The following is a 21,083-nucleotide window of genomic DNA, read 5'->3' as shown; positions in this document are numbered from 1 at the left end:
ACGCGTGCCTTTAATACAGTGAAATTTGTTTTAGACTTCTGACTGTCTGATACACATGATGGTTATTCTTCTAAGTGTTTGTACTAACAGATATGTTTAATCACCTATTATTATTTTAATGTAACATGAAGGAATCCTTGTAATTAACTGTATTCACTGAGTCTTGAATCTCCCCAAAAAACAAACAAACAAAACAACACAGTGGTGAAAACTTTATAAGGCACACATTTAATATTATTCCATAATTTAAGCAGCATGAGGTAATTAGGATTTAAGGTAATGCTAAAACAAATCATCACTGACGAAATATTCTAATGGTTCCTCACAATGTTCTGGGAAATGCTGACAAACTCTCTGTCCCACCTTCACAAAAATGTATGGTTTACCGTTTCTGGACTGCTATATATACTGATTTTAAAATATTTTAACTGACCCAGCTGTTTCACTTAAAGTATTACAGTATGATAAATTGAAATAAAACTGTCACTGGATTATTTTGTTTAAATTATCAAAGCACAGAACGTATGTAAAAATTCCTTTGTGTTAAATGTTAAAACGGGAAGGTTTTTCTCTCCAACACGACTCTGGTCTTTTGTTTTTACAAAGTGAATCACTTTAAGTTGTGAATTCTTGTTATATTTAATTACAAGAGAACAATGTACTTTTATATCAAATATTAATTATTACAATACAGATATTGTTTAACTTGAAGATTCACGAAATGAGACGACAGAAATATGAAAGTGGTCATATCTTTTTGGGATCTTAGTTTATGAATTTTATTTATGTGGGAGAAAGATTTGTATGTTTTCATATTTATAACTTTGAATTGTGTAGATTTTTACAGAAGCTGAAAATTTGTGATTATAATTTTAGAAAAGACAGTTTTTTTGCATATTTTGATATCAAATTTAGAGCTTTCTATTGCTAATATTAAAAGAAATCTTATAAATGCAGCTATCGTTGTGTGATGGTTTCACTCAATTTCGTGCATCTTTTTTTTTTTTTTTTTTTTTTGCATCAAGCTTAGGTTGTTCAAGAATTGAAACTGTCTGTACTGATGCCTTAAACTAACAAATCATATGTTAACAAAGAAAGTCCAGTTATAAACAACAAAATGAATCTCATTGGATGATAGAACCAGTAATTCAAGTCTACTTTTTTTTACTGAAATATAGATAAGTAAAACTGTAGTGTTTCTAGAGAATTCATGTTATCTGAATGAATAACCAACAAGAAAAAGTTAAAAAGCATGATACATCTAAATTGTATGTGAGTATAAATTTATTTCAGTTACATACAGAAGTTTACATAAAAATGAATGTTTTTAATGAGTGAATGTTGTATTATGAATTTCTAACTGGTAATATTCTAGCTTGTTTTAGTGATTGGAAATCGAGAATTTGTTGATAAATTTGAACAATCAAGGTAAATAGTTTTGTTATTGGTGCCAGATATGAACTAATATTGTAAATCAGAGATTCCATTGTTCATGTTTCATTGTCACAAACACGTGCTCCACACTTAATGGATTTAAGTCCTACTATTCAAACGTGCAAGAGAGTTCCAAGGAGTTCTGGTCGTCAGTTTAAACTTGGGGATACCGTGTTTCTCCGATAATAAGACCTACCCATAAAATAAGACCTAGTGTGATTTTTGGGGATAGTTTTAATATAAGCCCTAGTTAAGAGTGGCAGAAAGAGGAAAGAAATAAAAAAAAATTAATTTATTAATTAGTTTAATAGTTTAATAATAGTTTATTTTAAATGGTTAGTTTAATAGTTTTACTTTGTAACTTCATTTTTTTAATATATCAAAATAAGACATCCCCCGAAAATAAGCCTTAGTGTCATATTTTGGAGTGAAAATTAATATAAGCCCTGTCTTATTTTCGGAGAAACACGGTAGTTATGAGTAGATAACCCTTATATATTCTTGCATGAAAGTTCCAAACTAATAACTTGTTTTCTGAACCGTAATTTTCGTAAATTAACTAATGTTTGTTGAAAGTCACAGGTGAAGTGTGACTTTGACCACCGTGAACTTTGTAGCAGAACCTAAACGTCTTTTTAAAACTTACAAGAGATATTTTTTCACCACTGTTTCACAACGTTTCTAATTATCCTAGTATCGATATTTAAAAGGTATTTTTTCTGTTAAATTATTACTGTCTGTAACATTATAGTACTTTTAGTTATTACAGCTAGATTCAAATTAACACAATTTGTATTTTAGTGAATGTTCTTTGAGTGTTAACTTACATTTGAGTCAGCTATACAATCAAACTTTTGAAAACTAAGTAAACATCAAGCTCACATAAAGAACATGATTTTACATTTGAATGTTTGAACAATCACAACAAACGTGTAGTAATACCATAGCTACAGAAGTGTCACCCACTTAACGAGGTTATTTCTGACTTGACTGTTTTATTTCTTTCCATCTGACGTTTTTTTCCTTCTTAAACAGCTAAAATAAAATGACGTTTTACGAAACACTTCAGGTGATCTGCTGTTCTTTGTGAGTTCCTCACCACTTGTACAGGTGTCGCTAGTGTCGTACTTCTCTTCCTCGTGCCTCCTTTTCCCACAGGTACACATAGCAGCATTTAATTTAACACGTTTTTCAGATGGCCTCCTTTAAATTGTAGAAGAACGTACTGTTTAATATTTATCACAAAATTAACTGCTTACAGCTATTAACAACGGAAGTAGATATGGTTATGATCTACAGTTTAATGTGGTTGTTAAATACAATGGTTTGTTTATCTTTGCTTTTCGAAGTTTAGCATTGTTAGCCTACATGTAGACTTATATGAGGGCTTCTACCACTAGAAACCTGGTTTTAATACTTTGTACTTAATAATATATAATAAGCCACTGAGGGCTATCCTATATACGAAGTAAATAAACCTTTCGTAAGGATAAACTTAGGGCTATCCTATATACGAAGTAAATAAACCTTTCGTAAGGATAAACTTAGGGCTATCCTATATACGAAGTAAATAAACCTTTCGTAAGGATAAACTTAGGGCTATCCTATATACGAAGTAAATAAACCTTTCGTAAGGATAAACTGAGGGCTATCCTATATACGAGGTAAATAAACCTTTCGTAAGGATAAACTTAGGGCTATCCTATATACGAAGTAAATAAACCTTTCGTAAGGATAAACTTAGGGCTATCCTATATACGAGGTAAATAAACCTTTCGTAAGGATAAACTTTTTCTGCTTTTATCATTTTTCTCGTACATTGTTTACGACATATTCACGACTCCACAGTTCTCTACTTTTAGTGTTAACTATGACTGTTACACTAGTGTAAATACAGTTATAAACACACAATCCCACCTTGTTGGGGCTGCATCCAGTTCACTTTTCCCTGCCCAGGAAGAAGGTCGACGGTTATTAGTTCCTAATAAAGATAACAAAGTTTGCTGACCGTTAGAAAGGTCAAAGTACATCAGGTAAGTCTTCAAAAGTTTAAATGAAGAAATAAACGTGTTAAAGGACACAGTCACTTACGAAAGAAATAATGACGTATATTGGACAGCAGAGACTGACATCTGTCACTACTTGGTTGTCATGACTTTATGATACTACAAAATTCTAATAGGGACGTATGAAATAACGAGCCAATTAATTACAAAGGGCTATTTGTGGGACGAGTCAACTATACTAGTGAATGATCTAAATGTACCGAAAATAAACACCAGAAACCTTAAGTTTTATATTACACTTAATTATACTTTGCTGTCGCCAAAAGTGGATTCATTGAGGTGAAAGTTGTTTCCATATTTGGTAAAGAAAATACCAGTGAATGTCTCCACCCTTAACTTAATGAAAGAGTTTTACGTAAATTACAAATTAGCTACTAAAGTACAATTGTATAATAAAAACAGCATGCAATGAATGTTTTTTTTTACAATGACACCAAGTACCAGTTTGTACGTAACCCATCGTGACAAGAATAGACATGGGCCGTGCCAGTGATTAAAAGCTTCGTAGTTGAAAACAAATATTTACTACAATAAATATTTTAAAAACAATTCATTAATGATAAATTGTACCTTGATGGTTTGTTCAAGAAATGACGGGTTCATATGACGTCATTGATGTTATATTCAAAATTACCAAAAGACAAAAATATCTGCCTTACTAGGCGACCACTGAGATAGTTATAAAAAGTAAAATTACTTTTCACCAAGGCCCATTAACGAAGAGTCCTGGTGTTAAAGACCAGGACCAAGAGAGGGTGTTTTCTTCCTATAGGAAAGCCACATCGGGCTATCTGCTGAGCCCACCGAGGGGAATCGAGCTCCTGATTGTAGCGTTGAAAATCCGGAGACTTACCGTTGTACTCGCGGGGGGCCAAAAGGAGGTAATAAAAGCACATAAATACATACACACTTTAACAGTATGTTAATTGTTTGTTTGTTTGTTTTGGAATTTCGCACAAAGCTACTCGAGGGCTATCTGTGCTAGCCGTCCCTAATTTAGCAGTGTAAGACTAGAGGGAAGGCTTATTATAACGCCCCACGGCTGAAAGGGCGAGCATGTTTGGCGCGACCGGATGCTAACCCGCGACCCTCAGATTACGAGTCGCACGCTTGGCTATGCCGGGCCGGTAGTATGTTAAACCTGATAAATAAAGTGAACTTTCCGTCTCGTCTAACAGTAACTAAAGGAAGTAATGAATCATGCATACAGGACCTAGACTGTGATATCAGTAAGATGTTAAATTGAGAAGAATAATCGATCCTTCTTTCGCTAGGAGAAAAGCTAGTAAACGTTTCATGTGAATTTACCATTAAATTGTTATTTTCTTGTATCGTTTTGATTTTTTGAATGAAATTACTGCTGAAAACTTGCTTTATATTTTTTATACTTGGTGAAAATATCAAATAAATAACTTCAGTGATGGTTTGTTTGTTAATTTCGGGCAAAGGCAGATAGTCATCATCACCCACCGCCAACTCTTTGGCTACTCTTTTACCAACGAATAGTGGGGATTGACTGTAACTTCATAACGCCCCCACGGCTGAAAGGGCGAGCACGTTTGGTGCTACGGGAACTCGAATCTGCGATCTACAGATTATGAGTTGAGCGCCTTAACCACCAGGCCATTTTGTTCTATAAAGCCCATAAACTAATATTTATTTACTAACATACTATATTCAATTTCAAAGGATTTGTGAGTGACGTGTAGCGATAAAGATAAATAACTTTATGGGATGTTTTTGGGTTTTCAGGAAATGTTTAATATAAATTATCTCCAAGAAAGCTGGTCAACAACATAAAACATAACAGTCTCCTCTTTTGTTTATTATTAATAATAAGAGAAGAGAGATGAACCTTCAAAGCAAATTTGTCATAAGTCATTAGTATTAGGCCTATCAGTATTACATTTTTAAACACTATATACTTTATCTATAACCTTTAGGAATTTTCAATAACCAGAGAAGGTATAATAATAATATTCCAACCACACTATATTCACTAGCTTGTATAAAGTGTACATCCCATAATTTCTGTTTAATCTTTTTTAAGCTTAGTATAAGGTTATATGTAAGTATTCATGTATTTTCACGAAACTTGGCAGACTTTCAGTAAATATGGGTGATTTGTACAGAAAGGATCAGAATTTCTAATAATGTATTTAAACTAAAAATAATGTTTTAATGTATGGAGTCAAAGTAGTCACTGCTCCGAAAGTGAAACGATTTTCGTGTTTAAATTAAAAATATTTTTCTCCATCTGAAAATTAACAGATTTAATTTGTGTAATCGCTAAAACCTACGAAATGAATTTTTAACTTTAACGATAAATATTTATATTTTATCTGCTACATTCTCTATCCTAATAGTATGCAAAGTCGGTCAGTTTGACTAGCCTCGTAACCACCATAGAAAATATGAAATAAATCAAAATATCCTTTCTTTCTTTCTAGCATTGCTTCAAATTGTAACAGGAAACTACATTTGCTTTCATTAAATAACTTAAAGCTATTGATATTTTATATATCTGTTTCTAAATACATTTTATTGCCCAAACTGTCAGACTTTGTTGCAAACCGTTTATAAAATTTGTATATCTAGATACGTATCGTAACAACCTTACTTAAAAGTAGTAGTTTTCTAGACTTTAAGGTAAATAAATTATGCTTATTATAGGAATATCTAAGAAATTTTGCGTTTTCAAAATTAGGCTTAGTAAAAGATCATCGTTGAGCTTAATATTACTACTTATTTATTTTAAGCGTAGTATATGGTTATGTTTGGAATTTTTACGTTTTTGAAGTGAACTAGATATCGAACTATGTATGCTGAGGTCTAAGTGATGGAGGCCTAAGAACAAAACCGTAATATTTTTCGTCTTATAAATGGAAAAATATATCGTCAAACAAAACTCGAATCCTGCTACGCCCACACTGCCTTGAATCTAAATTTAACGAGAAGAAATTTTCCCTTCATGCCGATAAGTAATCATAATAGACAAAAGTCAACATCTGAAGTATTTCTGACTTAGATATACCCAACGTATATATACTTTATAACTTATTTTACATTTTAAAACGTATTACACTTCACTAAAATGTCATATGTCTCTCACACTATTCAAACATAGAAGTTTGGTCATTATTTAGTAACTACGTTACCTGTACTATCTTCAATGTTAAATGCTGGCGTAGACTTTGATTGTAAGATTGTTCCTTTATTTTCCATGAATCGTTTCATCAATTACAGTTATTCCACTTTATTTTTACAGAGGGTAAGCATCTCCCTAGGAATAAAGGAAAATATCAGTATGAATTTATAACAATATTTTTCCTTCTTTATCTGGTAACGAATTTACCGTTATATGTTTATTTTAATACCTACGTTTGTTTCAGTTTGATGCATATGACGTATACTGTTGGATGTGTATTGAGCAAGTCCCGTCTGTTCTCTAGATTTGTAGAAGATTCTCAAGAGCAAGAATCAACAATACATGGTTTACGAAAACATTAATGTGTTTTCGAACATTGCTGAACGTTCGAGAATCTCGCGTGAGTATATAAAAGCAAGCCATCCCAAGACGCCAAGAGACAGAATATTATTGATCTGCTATAGTCAGTATACTATAAGCCTCAGAAGCTATAATTGTTATTAACGCTTATCGATCGAAAAACTATAAAATTTGACCAGGAACGTTTATAGATTTCGAACTTTACGAACCGTGCAACTTCAGTGAATTAACTTCGAATGCTAATATTTATACGAAGACATTAAATATCTTCGTTTGTAAAACCCAGCTTGTAACCGTTGTGAGGTCAGTGAAGAAAAGACAGCACTAGTTTAAGCGAGATGTAACAATACCAACTCAGGATTAATTTTCTCATCGTGGACCTGGATTACTGATAAAATATTCAGTTTTAGACCAGATGGAAAGTTAAATGTTCTTTGCAAGTATGTAAAATGTTTATGTATAAATAATTATTTGTAGTAACTGTTCGTAATAATCGTTATTATAATTTGTATTTTTTAATTTATTTTTTGTATATTGGAATATATTTGTATTAAAAAAGAAAGTTATGCGGTGGATGGTGATGACTAGCTGTTTTCCCTCTAGTTTTACAACGTTAAATTAGGGACGACTAGCGCAGATAGCCCTAGCGGTTGCTTTGCACGAATTCAAAATAAATCCTTTCACATGTTTTGTACATGTGCCCCAGTTTCTGTATATTTTATTTCTTTGTTGAATGTCCTCCGCTGGTACAGCGGTAAGTCTACGGATTTACAACGCTAAGATCAGGGGTTCGATTCCCCTCGGTGGACACAGCAGATAGCCGATGTGGCTTTGCTAAAAAACACACACACACTCCTTGTTAAATAATAATTATACGGTGTACCTTCATGGTTATCCAATTAAAAAAACACACGTCTGCTTTCTTCAAAATTAGGGGTGAACGGTGATACATGTGAGGGACACCCTTAGGGCAAACAATTATATTTAGTTGACGGAACACGACTGTTTTGTACTTCTACAGGAAACACGTTATTGTTACACTTTACAACGCCTTTCAAGTTTCCAAACCAAAGTCTTGCTAACTGATGTACATATATATATACGGTATACTAGACACATAAATTTAACTAGCTCAATTCTGAACGTCATGGATGGGAGTATCACTAGCGTATTGATATAAACATCACTAAAAGTAGTTCAGAGGTTTTCTCGAACACAGAAATTTCTTATTTGCTACTCGTCAGAAGTGTAAGTCTTGCTACTTGCCTTATTACCGTTTATTTTATGCATATACTTGCAGTAATAGGCCATAAACAGCCCTAAAAAATAGTTATGCATCCAACCGAGATCAATGCGTTTAACACTTCAAACAAGGCTTACCAATGCGATGAACAAATTATTAGCTTTGTTTTTACATTTAGTGGAATTCCTTCTTTCCATACTAGTGTTCCCCTGATTGATCAAATGTGAAATAAAAGTTGTCAACACTATTTACGTTTATTACTTTAAAAAATCTGAGATGATTAAGCCTAAAATTTAGATCTAACGTGAACTGACGTTTAGCTGTGCGTGAAAACCATGGAGATACCAATACTAAATTGTTATAGGTACTACTAATGCCTTTACGGTAAAGGGAGATTGACTAGTAATTTCAATAAAAGAAAAATGTTCAAACCACTAAGAATTTATCTACAGACACACAACACTATTGTCGATAACTATTTTTAGCCTAATCGGTTTGTCTAGTAGTAGTAATAAATTTCTCATGACGTTAAAGATAAATGCCTATTTTTCGTTTTAATCTTGAAGTAAAGATTCTTTATTTGTAAATTGTCAAACGAAAAAAACATTTATATATAAAGTTTAATTTGTAACTTAAATGTTACTGCTATAACCAAAATCTTATACGTAAATATTTTATCAATAATATAAATATATCCACTCACTCTTCTTCACTAGGCCTACATCAGACAAAGAAAAAAGACGATTATAATGGCGCATGCTAAAAGCTAGCCAGGTATTAGACACAATAATTATTATTAATAAGCAAATTAGAAAAAAATGAAAAGAATTATGCAGTGCAATGTGCTTTTCATTACGAATATTAAGTCGATTAATTTTGACAGCCAGTTATAAAATAATAAAATAGAAACGAATTTGATGATAAGTAAATATTCGAAGAACAACTACTTAAAAATATGTAATGATGCATACTGATTTACACCTTACTTATAGAAAACTAAAATAACGTACACATTAGTTATATTGATGCACAAATTGTGTATAACACAAAATATATTTGTTCATTTCCTTTTTCATATCTTGTTATTATTAGTGATCAACAATTATCAGCTACGTATTAAACAGATTTAAAATGTATCGTGATCTATTATTATGAATGTGAATTGAGACTTACATATTCATTTATGAAAGTTGTTTGTTTTTTATTTTCTTCTTCAATTTATGGTTAGAAAATAGAATATTATTTAATTCGATTTTTAAGTCTGTTCCAAACTGTATTCGATCGTGCATCCGGTTTTGCCATGCGTAATGTAAATCGACAAATATTTTAAATGAACGCTTACATTTCTCATTACATCCTGGAAAACGTAATATTATTAATTATCATCCGTTGATGACGGATTAAGTTTTTTTAGAACTGAAACAAATTAAATTTGGTGTGTGTTAAAAATTACACTCACCAACGATAACCACTTAGGAAAGTAAGGAAATTCTTGTAGTGATTACAATAAAATTTTATTACTAATATAACTGTTCTTTTAAATAATTTGAATTTAAACAATCTTGGCGAATAAAATTACTGTATAGGCTATAAACACATTAGGGTTTAGACATGTAAGCAAACGGTTCTCAGGATATGTGGGTTCTCTGAAGATGATTTCCACCTTGTGCAGATGGAGCCTGACTATATGTAATAGTTGTTGAAGCTAAATGGCTTACATCCTGAAACAAACACGGAATCTTTCACCACCTACTGTGAGCTCCTGTATCATCACCCTGTGACTCCTCCCTACACCCCCCCATCTGATCACTTCTCTTCAAAACGGGAGCACCCAATATCTCTTTGTTTTACTTTTTCGCCTTCTATTCCAAAATAGAAGTAATAAAACATTATCACCGGTGAAGCTAACTGAAGGTACAACTTTGAATGTTAAAGTATGGTTTTAACCTATCTAAAGTATAACAGACTTGTCACTCTACTTTTCGGATGATTAACTGGATCCGGTGTAAAACGACCTTTACGCTTCGATCCACTTTTCCATCTTGGATCAGTATCAGTGGACATAACCTCTCACCAGCAGCAGTACGAAAAGGTTTAGTCCATTTTAATGATGTCTTAGTTTATTTCTTTTAAACGTGATGTAGGTGCCCTAGTACTTGTAATGAATGGTAAGTATATAATATAGAGTATTGAAAGTATTAAAAAACAAGCTACTAATGTATAAACGTAATAACGAAAAAATTCATTTTGTAACTACTAAAAGAACAAAACACACAGTTTAACACGGGTAAAACTCTTGGAAGGAACTAACTGTTAAAAGCAAGAAATAATACAGAAAACTCATAAATACACCCGACCTGGAGAGTTTCGCTGTGCAAAGAATGCACTAAACCTGAAATTAACACGAGCAGTGAAAATGTTCATAGAAAAGTCAGTTCATGTTTTGAAAATATTAGCAAGTTCATTGACGTACGGATTAAAAAAAAGAACTTCGTATTTTGTGCTTTCTTAAAAGAACAGCGAAAGACTGACAGATTACGAATCGAACACCCTAACTGCCAGGTTATACCAGACCCCACTGTTGTATGGAATATTAAATACGTGATTGTGAGGTTAACAACATTACGTAAGTAGAGCCTAAATGTCTTAGTGGAAATGAGCTAATCACTGTGTTAAAATAATTGAAAATTAAGTATTTCGTGTGCTCGCTGATTATTTTAAATAAAATGCTAATTTCATTGTTATTTGAAGAAAAATGTATTAGCTAAATACAAAATTATCGTATAATTTCTGTTTGTTAAGAACTTATGAAAAACTAGAAAAGTAAACAGTTTTATTTTGTTTTACATAAATGAAGGTAGCACGAAATGTTATATTTGCAGTATCGGGTTTTATCATTTCTGTTGCCTTGCACAGTTCAAAAAGCAAATACTGATAAGACTCCTATTTCAAACATGCATTTAAACGTCATTTATTTACTGATCTCTTTGGGTTTGGTTTTAAGTTTTTATCTTTCTCCAGAAATTTACATTTAATTATAAATGTATAGTAAATTATTAATTAAATTTTCCTTGTCCAATTATTATTAGGTTAATTTTTTACTGAGGTAACAAACATTGAGATTTCGAAATATTAAAAGAAACACACACTTTCTTCGAATTAAAATTAAATTACTTTTTTGCGGTAATTGTAATCTTTTCGATGTTGATATCTACTGTAAACTGGAATTATAAAATCTCTCTTTAATATCAGTAAAAGTAAACTTTTCATAACTTTGGGCAAACGACACTAAATATTAATAGAAAAAACGTTCCCTGAAAAACATTATATATATATGTACTTAAAATAGAAATAATTAAATAATAATGAATATCTTATACTGCTAATCATAGCAGTTTATCAGATATATTTATTAATATATCTTTTCAAAAATAATAATTTTGAAAACTGTAAAATATTCCAGCTAAACGGCCACTTCTAACCTATGTAGATTGTTAAAATTTTAAAATTCTCAAGCAAGCAGGAAAAATGTATTGTACCATATAATATTAGGTTGAGGAATAATTCGTGAGCGTTTTTAAATAATTTCATTCAAGCATTACATGCAAGACTATACAATACTTCAATGCATGAACACATTACACCCAAAACATTTATTATGATACTTTATTTCATGTAATACCTAGGTATATAGTATGCATTGTTGTAAACGAAATTGCAAGAAATTAAATGCGAAAAGCAGATGGTGTCGAAAATGCTCGATTTTGTCCACTTGACATTCCATTTAATGAGCTGAAAATGAAAGCAAAAATTAAAGACATGAAAATCAAACGCACCATCTATTAGAGCAAAAAATTATCTACCAAATGACATGAAATATCTTGCGAAAGCGTTTCATTTATGAATATATTTTGTTAACTTGAAAAAACGCTCACGAATTATTCCTCAACCTAATACAAAAACAATAAAATGTACAAATAAATGTACAGAACTAGGAAATTTAATTGTTAGATATAATTATTTACGGTTAAAGTTTTATTTTAACAAAATGAAGTTACAGAGAACTGAATTTTGCAAAAATTAACAACTTGAAACTAAAAGTTAATTTACAGAAAACTGTTTCCCTATAAGCTGATTTAAGCCAATATTTTTATTTTGTAATTCTGATTTTATTAACGAATTGAATGAATCCTTTCCCCCCCAAAGTTTGCCTTTGGGGAACTGTAGCGAAAAAAAATAGTTGAAAAATATTAATAACCATTGTAACGCTTCTTTAAATTTTAATTAAAAGTCGTTAGGTATCGAGATGTTATTATTATTTTCATACGTTAGATATACTAAGCCCAACATTGTACATGGACGAGTTAGATAATGATGGTATCTAAAATTAAAACGGTGAAAAGAACTGTAACTTATAATAAGCTGACGAAAAATAAATATTATAATCATTTAAAAAAATTATAAAATATAATTGCAGCTGAAAGAAGTAAAAAATACTACACAATACTTAAAACGTACTTACTATAGTTCCCACTTGTTCTTTATATATATATAACAAACCTCAACAGAATTACATACTTATTATGCGGGGTTGTAACCGCATTCAAAGTTAAGATCTGACAATTTCACAGTTTTTCTTTTATAAGGATGGACAACACGACGTTATTGAAACTAGTCTCTTAAAAACATATTTATGCCGCTTGTTAAATAGCCGAAGAGGGAGCAGTTACCAACACAACTACACTTGTTTTTATCGCCCAAGACTTTGTACTCAACTTCCGCACGTCGAAGTTTGATCGAAGTTAACGATGCTATGTAGGTTAGTCAGTTTATCAGTACTGACAAAACCCACCAGTGTCATAATGTTTACAAATAATATCTCAGATATCCAAGAATAAAATATTTGATAAAATTCACACCTTTCTGTTTCGGTATGAACATAACATTTTGTAAATAATATATATTGTTACGTAAATGATAAAAAGAATTTGAAAGTTATTATTAAACCAGCCAGCGCTTTTATCGTAAAAACATTCTACATATGTTGTATACTAGTCAGAACCTGAACTGACAAATGACTTGAAAAATAGATCCTATAGTATTGTATGTGCAAAGAATGTACAGTATTTATAATGACATATAAAAATATGATTGTTTATTTGTGTTAAGACAAAGCCACTTTGGACTATCTTTTGTGTGCACTGTGGGGAATCGAACTACAGATTTTAGCGTTGTAAGTCCATAACCTTCCCTCTGACCCCCTGGGAGATACGAGAATAAGCAAACACAGGTAATAACATTCAAAATAACGAGCCATTCAGAAGTAATAACAGAAGGTACGGTGCTTCTAGAGTCTCACAAATTTTGTTAAAACAGAAAGTTAAATTATGTTTTTATTCAAGAAGGAAAGGGCACCCGTACTATGGTGTAAAAAATTATCTTCTTTTTTTATTTGTAGGTGGAATATTGTGTACTGGTTACCGCATTTAAAAACACTTTATAATCTACCCTCGTCTTTTTTAAAAGAAAATATAGACAATTATTACATTTAAAAATGCTTATTGGTTTGGACTTTGTATTTATGGTAAACCTGCTAATGATATATATCACTGTCCCTAATTTTCGACCACTGACCAGTAGAAAGATAGCACTCTACCAATCACCCTCCACGGTAAGGGATTGACTATCAATCTTATAATATATCCACCTTGTTGGTTCCAAAATCTTACTTTATACTAAAGGGTAGCCATCCTGTGCTCGTACCTAACGACATGAATCCGTTTTTTCTGATCATTTTGTCAGATCCCAATTTCTTTTACGTCAACTAATTTTAAAAAATCACAGTCACTAACGTCTAAAAATACAGTACTGTTATATGCACATGAATCGTGTTTTCTACATCCTCGGCTGCAACATAATTTCTAGGTTTTCACTGTGTTGCATGTCTTTATGTTTGGTACAAAACATAGGTCAAAACAATCCCTGTCCTCTCTGTTATTCAGAAGGTTGCTTTGATCGTCTAGCTCATTGTTTGTGTTCTGCTTTCAGGAGAGATGACTGCAATGGTAAATATAGTAAATCTATCCTAGCACGAAACCATAGGATTGTGTAATCTGTTCCTTGATGACATGAGAGTGGCACTCATTCACGTGGATGGTGTGTGGGCAACTGGGAAGGCCCAGCATAGCCAAGTGTGTTAAGGCGTTCGACTCATAATCCGAGGGTCGCGGGTTCGAATCCCGGTCGCACCAAACATGCTCGCCCTTTCAGTCGTGGGGCGTTATAATGTGACGGTCAATCCCACTATTCGTTGGTAAAAGAGTAGCCCAAGAGTTGGCGGTGGGTGGTGATGGCTAGCTGCCTTCCCTCTAGTCTTATACTGCTAAATTAGGAACGGCTAGTGCAGATATCCCTTGAGTAGCTTTGCGCGAAATTTCAAAAACAAACAAACAAAGTAACGGAAAGATATAAAATACATTATATTATTATGTTTATTTATTTAAGATTACTGTTTTTTTCCCTAAACTCCTGATATATATTCACATTTTGGGTTTAGCATCGAGAGATTCAAGCTTACAGGAAGATACATGGTAATACAAATTATTGAGACTTTGTTTAAGATACAGGTTCCACAGACTGTGCTTATTACAATTTTGACTTTACCATGAAAGTATTAGAATCACTCAACTGAGAGACGTAAACAAAGGTATATTGTGTCTAATCTCTTTTATTATTATAATTACTTCAGACTCAGTTGAAGGTAGAGGAAATATGGCATTGCTTTGTAATAGTATCTGCTATATCCTATTTTTGTGGTTCCTGTAGGCTACGTTGAAGGAAATTATGGTAATATCTGAGTACCACAGATTAAGTAAGAAGGAGAAATGTTAGTGCCTGACTCCAAATAGTGTTATTGTGGAGACCTGTTTCCTCTGGACGAGTGTCTCTTTTTGTCTTTTCTTCAGGATTTTGTAGTATCATTGAGATATACTTTCACTAGAGATTAGAACTTTCCATGTGAATTACTTATGATCATATGGGTAAGGACTTGATTTTGAGTATTGTGGAGTTTTCCAAAAATATAAAATCGACCTTAAAATAATGTACTTGAAAAACAAATGGTTCCAGGGACTTCCATACGTAGTAAAGAGTTAAAAAATGCAAGTGAAAATTCACGTGTGGGTAATATATTTTCTAAAAAGTCATAATAAAATTTCAAATATGAGAGTAATAGATATGTATAGAGTTATTGCCAGAATATTTTGGAAGATTTTTTTTCCCGAAAAACTGTTTTGGCAAAAATTTGGGAGGAGACCGCCTTCCACACCTATGTTTATAACAAGGAGAAAGACACAGACATAGACAAAGAAAGACATAGCTTCTATAAGTGAGTGATTGTCAGGAAGACCAATCAGGTCTACGAAAAAATTTCTCCTGAACATCAAACAGTTGCTAATGCTGTGAAGAAGGGCCTTGATGAATATTTTGCAAATGTTGGTTCCTCTCTTCAGAGAATAGTTCTAGATATTGCTGGGCCTCTTCCAGTAACTGAATAAGGTGATTGGTATGCGATGGTTATTATAGATTACTTTATGCAAGTGAATGGAACCTATTCAGATTTCAGTGCAGTTCTTATTTCAGCTGTTGGTTGAACAACAATAGCTAGATTCACTGTATCAGAATAATATCAGACTGACTATAGCCAGCTGTTCTCTGAGTTGTTCAACGTGTTTGGTATGGTGAAGATTCATACTTCACCTTGTATGATGAAGATTCATACTTCTCCTTGTATGATGAAGATTCATACTTCACCTCGATCTTGTAATCCCCAATTAAGCCGATTCTTGTGAAGATGGTTAATTCTAATTGAACCGAAAGTTAATGAGTACTTATTGTATGTCAATACAGACATACAGAGCTCGATTAATTGCTCAATAAATATTCTTATGTTTGGTAAATAAATACTGCTTCCTGTAGACATGATGCACATGTCATCTCCTATCACAAGCATTCCACAATGCTTACAGAAATATGTGGAATGTCTGTAAATTGCTTTAACTGACGTACTCGATTTTGGAAAGGCTACCATATGGCACAAGAAATGTTATGATAAAACTTATTAAAGAACATTGCTTCATTTCCATCACAACTCAATTATTGTCGAAATTCAAGACTTAATCTAAAATAATGATTTTTATTTACACAGCTTTCAGATTCCTACACCTTACAAGGTTCTTGTTTTTTGGATGTATGGGTCTATAATAATTAAAATAATACAAACAAAATATTGTTGTAGCCAAATTTCCATGTCTTATTTTTGTTAATGTTCTTGTTTTTATTATAATATATTAATTTAAGATATAGCAGGTATTATCAAGACAACTATATTGAACATAAATAATGACTTAAAATTCATGCTTTGTGCTTGATATTAAAATAAGTTTAAATTTTATAAATAATAATTTTGAAAATGGCGGGATTTAGTTATTCTACGCCACTTGTTAGCGCCAATGTTTCCACTTTGGTCACCATCAGTACAATTTTTCAGCAGTTTTCTCTTTTCTAATCAGAGGAAGCACAGGTAAGTGACTATGGTATTTGGTAGAATTAAAATTATTAATAGAATAAAATGCATATATTAAAAATTGATACAGATTTATATGCTTATATTTAACTTCAATACGAACAACAGGAAATGCTATTAAGCCTACACGATATTTATTAACAGCAGTAAATATTATTATTATTAAGCCTATACGATATTAGTTAATTATTTCTAACTTCATTACGAACAGCCATTAGTATTTAGATATTATTTCTTGAGGAACGTTTTGCTCTTGTTTCAATTTGAAACGATTAGTTCTGGACTTTCAGTTGTTACTTGTGTACAAAACTTTACAAATTAAATATCGACCAGTTAAAACTAAAAATTGACGAAACAGACTACCCTTGTTAGTTTTAATACCATTATTTTAAATAAATTGTACACAGGAAACGACTGGTAAGTTCCACAACATTTGAATATTATAAATTATAATTAAAACACATTTTTTATTTCATTTACTCTAATGTAACAACGACAGCGCTATCGAGTGTTAAAGAAAAAAGGCTTGAGCTTTGATCGTGTTCGATATTTATCTGATTAATGTAATGCATTTATTCCCATACCCATGCCAATGTTGAAAATTTTACTAACCTGGAAATTACTCATATGAGTTTTTAAACACTGCAAGATCGGAACATTTAAATAAAACTGATTAAATGTTTTACTAATTTTTGTATCGTGTGTTGACTTTACGCCAGGTGCTATACTGCTAAAATAATGTTTAGTAATGTGGGCTTCAAAATTCTACAGTGTGAAAAAAAAATATATATATATTTACATGAAAACTCGTAAACCTTTTAATTATTTTTAGAGAAATTATGCTATTTCCAATTATTTATTGTTTTAAACTTTGCTTATTGTCAGTGCCGTTTCTCTTTCAGACTAGTGAAATGTATATTTATCAGAAAAAGGCTAAGTTTTCAATTGTTAAAAAGTAAGGTTGGTTGGTTTGGTATTTTAGGGCGCAAAGTAACTTGGCTATCTGCGCCTGAAAAATAAGGAAACATGAATTCCATGAAAACTATTAATATAATTGCAGCAATACATAAAATATTTTTTCAGTACCTAAACAGTAATTGTTGCTGTCTTAATATTAGAATATTGTTTTTGGTTTTTATACCTTCTTTTTTACGAGATTATATATCTAATGCTTTGGATAAAGTTGTTTTATTTTTCTTTCTTTTTTTTAGATAAAACGTAGAAGGCGGTTACTTATGCTTTTGGTCAATAGATAGCAGCACAGTACACAATTTGAAGCATTTTTCAATGTCATCGGAACATTAAAAAATATGTACGTTATATATAATTGCAGTTGGTAAAGCGATGGATGTAATATTAGGATATCCTTCTTACGGTCTCTCGGGCTTTAAAAACTCAAATGTTTAAGAAGAATATATCTGTTTAATTGGAATAATTTGTCCTCAGTTATACTATTTATACGCTGATTATTTCGTCACTTTGTGAAAATATTATTTCATTCGTCAAATGAAAGGTTTCAGTGCATTTTTGTTCATATTTATAATTAAATTAGACCTAGTAAAACTATTTTTTTTACAATTTTTGCGTAGAGACAAGGGCTGTTTACGTTTAGTTATCCCTATTTGCTACTCAACCACACTTACCATGAACTCATTCTCTGTTGTTACTCTTATAACACATGCACAGACCCAAAATTCAGAACACAATTTTTTAGAAATGGGTCTCAACCCATATATCCTGAGATTCATAGTCCGGGCACTCTAAAACCTGACCGCGCCCAGATCTAAACTCCATATAAATTTCTGCGACACACTAAAAGCTGTTCATACCCAGACCTAAACATTAAAATTCTCTGGCACACTAAAACCTGATCACGCCCAGACCTAAACACTAAGTTTCGGTATTATAAAACGAGATCCTTCCGTGTCTTTTAATCACAGTTTATAGGGTAGTTCTGAGATCGTGTTTTAATAGAATGAGTTCAAACTTGTTAACAAATATGAAAACGTTTCCACAACAGTTACAGGTCCAACGTTTCTTTCTCTCACAAGAGCAGTGATATTTGTGACCTTTATTCACGACCTAATAAATGTCAGAGACCAAACGAATGTTCAAGTTGTCCTTTCATTTCTGTGAGAAATCCTCCCAGGGAAGACAACTGCTCGAAACCACCCACCGACAACTCTTGAGCGACTCTCTTACCAACATATAGTGAGATTGACCGTCACTTTGTAACGTCACCACGACTACAAGGGTGAGCGACAGGCATTTGAACCAACAATCAACAAATTGAGAGGGCCTGTACCGAGCTGTCTGTAGTTGTGAAATGAGTCTTACACCAAGCTATTACTGCTCACCCCGTTCGTCAGTGGCTATCTGTGGTTGTGAAATGAGTCTCACACCAAGCTATTACTGCTCACCCCGTTCGTCAGTGGCTATCTGTGGTTGTGAAATGAGTCTCACACCAGCTATTACTGCTCACCCCGTTCGTCAGTGGCTATCTGTGGTTGTGAAATGAGTCTCACACCAAGCTATTACTGCTCACCCCGTTCGTCAGTGGATCAGTCATAAATAGAACAGTTTATCGACAAATAAATTAATATCGTAAACAGTTTTGTTTAACTTTCAAAGCCACGATAATGTCACCCTTGTTTATGACATTTTTATACCATAGAAGCAGAATTTCTGCTACAGTGTTGAGTTTCTATCTTTTTGTTAAATAAATATGTAAATTACATTAAATAATTTAACTATAAACTTCATTTCTGTTTCACTTTACGCTATTGTTGTTTTAAATGACACTGTAGAAAGAAGATAGCAGTCTACAATACTCTACTTGTTTTAAATGACACTGTAGAAAGAAGATAGCAGTCTACAATACTCTACTTGTTTTAAATGACACTGTAGAAAGAAGATAGCAGTCTACAATACTCTACTTGTTTTAAATGACACTGTAGAAAGAAGATAGCAGTCTACAATAATCTACTTGTTTTAAATGACACTGTAGAAAGAAGATAAACAGTCTACAATACTCTATTTGTTTTAAATGACACTGTAGAAAGAAGATAACAGTCTACAATACTCTCCACCAGCTCTTGAGCTACTCTTGTTTGACAAACAAATAAAAGCATACAATTAATTTTGGTTTAAAGCTGTTTGACCTTAAACTGAAAGTTGAGAGTGAAACGCAGCATTGTGTGAACGAATAGTAGACCCTCTTGTAGCGCACCCATGATCCCAAAGTGCAGGGAACGTTTGCTCGACAAAAAAATCGCCAACAGTTTCTGGGATTCATAGTTTAGGCATGACAACTACTCTAGATCACACCTCGTCGAAGTGCGGACACGTCCTGATGTTGAGGTTGGTATTACTCCTGGATGAAACTCAGAAGACATGATTAATTTTTAAGTTGAAATAAATTCGAAACAAACCTCTTCATTTCTTTGTTAAAATGTGTGTGCTATAAAAGCAAGGCAAAACCTAACGCACTTTAAAGTGTAAAATCAAACTGCAGTGTTCGGGAAAAGCTTTCTTCATTTAAATTAACTATGTTTACAATATTATGACTCAACACGGTTATATATATAATGTTGGTGATCTTCATTTATAATTTACCCCTATCCCAACCTCGCTCGACCCCAGCACGAACTGCGTGTCTACTATTGCTAAGTGTAATTGGCATTATTGTCGATTCGTGGCACGTGGTCGGTTACTTCCTGTATGGTTAGGCTGAAGTTTCGGAAGCTCACGTTCTTTACGTGCCGCTTTGTAATAAGTTTAACATACACGATGGAAATAACGTTCACCTGTATTGATCCTAGAATAGTGAGCAGTCAAAACCGAAATGATGTTTCAACTATATAAATAACTAACAGTTATATAGCAGAATTTAAGTACGGGTGTAACGTATCATGTCGGTTGCAACTGATCAACCTTACGTGTAATGTTAGGTAAGATAATCTCCGGACTTATAAAAACTCGACTAGTTAAGATAGTCACTACGCCAGTACCCAGTCTTCGTTTCGTTGTGACTGTAGGAGACTATACATAAATATTCAGAGAGACTGATGCATTCGTAAGACGAATTTCTTCTAGTTTGGAGGAATATTTGTTTCATATAAAAAGACTTGGTAGTATGACATCATCGTCTTCGAATAGGCACGCGTTGGCTCCACCATTTATAATGAAACTGTAGGATCACGCCTTATAAATTACTATATGTATAGTTTTTTGTGCTCAGTGTTTTTG

The 21,083-nt window shown here is 32.5% G+C and overlaps 1 protein-coding gene across 4 annotated transcripts; it reads right to left on the bottom strand.

Moving 5' to 3' along the window:
* Positions 1–199: 199 nt before the first annotated feature.
* LOC143253987 (uncharacterized) lies at positions 200–13,065 on the bottom strand. Of its 4 annotated transcripts, none has more exons than XM_076508670.1 (4): positions 12,774–13,065; positions 6,659–6,783; positions 3,352–3,415; positions 200–2,637 (listed from the first exon to the last, which is right to left on the bottom strand). In XM_076508670.1, the coding sequence occupies exons 2-4, from the start codon at positions 6,735–6,737 to the stop codon at positions 2,430–2,432; spliced, it is 351 nt and encodes a 116-aa protein (XP_076364785.1). In that variant the 5' UTR covers positions 6,738–6,783; positions 12,774–13,065; the 3' UTR covers positions 200–2,429. The 4 variants fall into 4 exon arrangements, with proteins under 4 accessions (XP_076364785.1, XP_076364786.1, XP_076364787.1 ...); XM_076508671.1 differs by having other exon boundaries at positions 12,830–13,065; XM_076508672.1 differs by lacking the exon at positions 12,774–13,065 and adding an exon at positions 10,005–10,032.
* Positions 13,066–21,083: the final 8,018 nt, after the last annotated feature.

The sequence above is a fragment of the Tachypleus tridentatus genome, chromosome 6 (genome assembly GCF_004210375.1).
Source record: "Tachypleus tridentatus isolate NWPU-2018 chromosome 6, ASM421037v1, whole genome shotgun sequence".
In the NCBI taxonomy this organism is placed as follows: domain Eukaryota; kingdom Metazoa; phylum Arthropoda; class Merostomata; order Xiphosura; family Limulidae; genus Tachypleus; species Tachypleus tridentatus.
The sequence above is the reverse complement of the archived record's forward strand: the minus strand, read 5'-3'. Positions and strand labels throughout refer to the sequence as shown.

Coding starts and splice junctions, on each gene's coding strand:
- LOC143253987 (XM_076508670.1), bottom strand. CDS start 6,737: ATGAAACGATTCATGGAAAATAAAGGAACAATCTTACAATCAAAGTCT. Junction 3,416..6,658: donor TAACATTGAAGATAGTACAG/GTAACGTAGTTA, acceptor TATCTTTATTAG/GAACTAATAACCGTCGACCT. Junction 2,638..3,351: donor CTGGATGCAGCCCCAACAAG/GTGGGATTGTGT, acceptor TACAATTTAAAG/GAGGCCATCTGAAAAACGTG.